The sequence below is a fragment of the Punica granatum genome, chromosome 3 (genome assembly GCF_007655135.1).
Source record: "Punica granatum isolate Tunisia-2019 chromosome 3, ASM765513v2, whole genome shotgun sequence".
Classification (NCBI taxonomy): Eukaryota; Viridiplantae; Streptophyta; class Magnoliopsida; order Myrtales; family Lythraceae; genus Punica; species Punica granatum.
In genome coordinates this window covers 1,663,485-1,666,190 of record NC_045129.1, presented here as the reverse complement: position 1 = coordinate 1,666,190, position 2,706 = coordinate 1,663,485, and the positions used below count along the sequence as shown (strand labels likewise).

The window sequence follows — 2,706 nt, the reverse complement described above, 5'->3', positions numbered from 1 at the left end:
TACTTATTTATGATATTATTTATGTTCTTTTATTAATTGATATTATTTATATTTTATTATATTAAATTGATGAACTTTATTTATAATAAAGATATATGAAAAGTCGAATATTTATTGATAAAAAGGAGAAAATAGAAATCAGCGAGAGAATGTCATGTAAAGTGGTATCTATCTTGACTCTCTTCGATATTCTAAATTTGTTACGAGATTTTCTCATAAGGAGGAATAATCACTTTTGTACGCGTTTGAAATATGAAATCCAAAGGAATCTAATTATAACTAGGAACAATAAACTTTATAGGCTTGAAATGATCAAACAACAAAATTCATTAAAGTTCACAATCCCATCAAGCGTTCATGACTCAGCTCAGAAACAAAACTCCAGGACAAAAAATATATAAATCACACACAAAATAATTAGAAGATAAGCTCTTATTTTGTTCATGACAAAGGATGAAAATTCAATCGGGAGCCCTACATATCGCCTATATATATAACAAATGAATCAGAAACTATCATTCTTAGGAAATCCTAATACAACAAGGCTAGAGCGACTGACAGGACCGTGGCAGATAGTCCGGTGACCCTCAAAGAGGTTGCTGAGCTTCCTGATGGAGGGATATCAGAGCTGGTCGGAGAAGGTGTGGTGGGAGTGGGGGTGGTGGTTGGGGTCGGAGGAGGGGTTGTGGTGGTCGATGGTGAAGGAGCACCGCCTGTGCTTGATGGAGGGGGACTGGCGCCGGTGGTCGGCGAGGGAGATGGAGCACCAGTGGAGCTGCCGGAGACGGTGATAGTGAGCTGTTGGCCCAGAGTGCAGTGGCGAGGGAAGGTGCAGGTGAAGTAGTGCTCGCCGGCGGTGTTGAGAGTGACTCTCACCGGCGAGTTGGTGAGGAGAGAAATCGTGGAGGAGGTGTTGCATGAATCGTAGGCCGCCTTGGTCACTTCAGCCACATTGTGCGTTCCGTTGACAAAGTTGAACACTGCAACAGAACAATAAGAAATATTATGAACTGACATCCAATCGAGAATTAGCATTAACCAATCCAAAGGAAATACATCGCGATTTTGCTGATAAAAAAACAGAAGGGACTACGGAGGTACGTGCGTTTTTTCACTAGCATGGTACGCGTGGAATGCTAGTGGATGTATGCTTATTGGATTAGTAATGTTACCTAGGACATCTCCAACCATGAAGGTCTTGTTGCTAGCCCATGTTTGGTATGCCGCAGCTCCACCAGGGGGCACGTTCCACCCAAGCCCATCCCCGACAGTGTAGGTCAGCGGGGCCCTGGAAGGGGCAGGAGTAGGGGCGGCTGTCCCTGGGGCTGGAGCAGCGGCAGGTGGAGGAGTAGAGGGGGTTGCAGGAGCTGGCGCAGAGGCTGGGGGAGGAGTGGCCGGGGTTCCGGGGGCTGGGGCCGGGGCAGACCCTGGGCCAGCAGTGACATTGACCGCGAGCTTCTGGCCGATGTTGCAGTGGCTGCTGAAGGTGCAGATGAAGTAGTGCTCACCGGCTGAGTCCAACCGCATGTTGGTCGGGCCATTTGTCTCGAGGGACATAGGGTTTGTGGCGTTGCAGTTGTCGTATGCTTCCTTAGTCACTTTGGCCACATCATGTTGTCCGGTGGTGTAGTTGAACACTGCAAAATTTCCACCAGAAAATTTTTACTATCAGCACCGGTATGATCGGTTTAAAACAGACTGGTGCGTCAGTCCAGAAGCCGAATCTTATGCACGTATATAAATAAGGATACTTCTAAACAAACTTTGTTACGGGTGACGAATTCCGTCAACAGTTTAGAGAGATATATTACCAAGAGTGTCACCGACGGAAAAACTCTTGTTGGCAGCCCATGCGGTGTACGCCACGGAACCGCCTGGAGGGATGGTCCAACCCAGCGAGTCCAACACCTCGTAAGTGGTCTGCGCACTAGAACCGATTATGGCCGCAGCAAACAGCGCCAAAAGAGCTATGTTCTTAATGCTCTTGGCCATTTCTTCTCTTCAATCAGTGTTCCAAGGTCGCCCCTAATTTATGTCGACAAACTTCCTTCTCCTCTGCTCTGTTTTGCCCTGTTTCCTCCGTGTTGTGGACTGGGATGAGGGAAGTGCTTTGGTTGGGTTGGATGCTTTGCCCACACTATATATATATACATACATACATAACCAAGGCCGTGTGAAAGGGTTGATATGGTACCCGGTCAAAGAGCCTTTATCCTACCGACGTTTTGAATCCCCATAAGACTAGAACGAGGAATAACGGACTCGACCTCCAGATGCCGCCTTTATTTTATGAGTAGTTCTAAACCAACGAGTTAATAAGTTGGAACGAGTTGAACATAATCGTTGGATGTTTACATCTATATTCCTTAAACGAGATAAATATTTGCATCTTTTAAATGGTAAATAAATGTGTTATGACTTAGCGTCTCTTCGATAATCTGAGCCGATGGGTCGGGTCTTGCTCCAAACGGGAGAGTTGGGTGTGGTAACCGCAAGATGCGAGCCACGTGGGTGATTCTGGTTCCTATGATCTAATTTTGTGCAGGTGAGTTTTAGGTGGAATGGGGCTAATTCGTGTATGGCTGGCTGGACTTTAGGGACTTCCAGATTAATTAGACTCTCTCTGCCGCGTGAGGACCTCTACCGAATCTTCGAATTAAATTATTTTCATTTGTCGGGCATAGAATATTATTTTATTCCCAAAAA

At 45.8% G+C, this 2,706-nt stretch overlaps 1 protein-coding gene across 1 annotated transcript; it reads right to left on the bottom strand.

Annotated features, from left to right (window-relative positions):
- Positions 1-309: 309 nt before the first annotated feature.
- Positions 310-2,125, bottom strand: LOC116201344 (blue copper protein-like). Its single transcript, XM_031532555.1, has 3 exons — positions 1,812-2,125; positions 1,173-1,637; positions 310-980 (listed from the first exon to the last, which is right to left on the bottom strand). Exons 1-3 carry the CDS (start codon positions 1,990-1,992, stop codon positions 532-534), a joined length of 1,095 nt encoding a protein of 364 aa, XP_031388415.1. The 5' UTR covers positions 1,993-2,125; the 3' UTR covers positions 310-531.
- Positions 2,126-2,706: the final 581 nt, after the last annotated feature.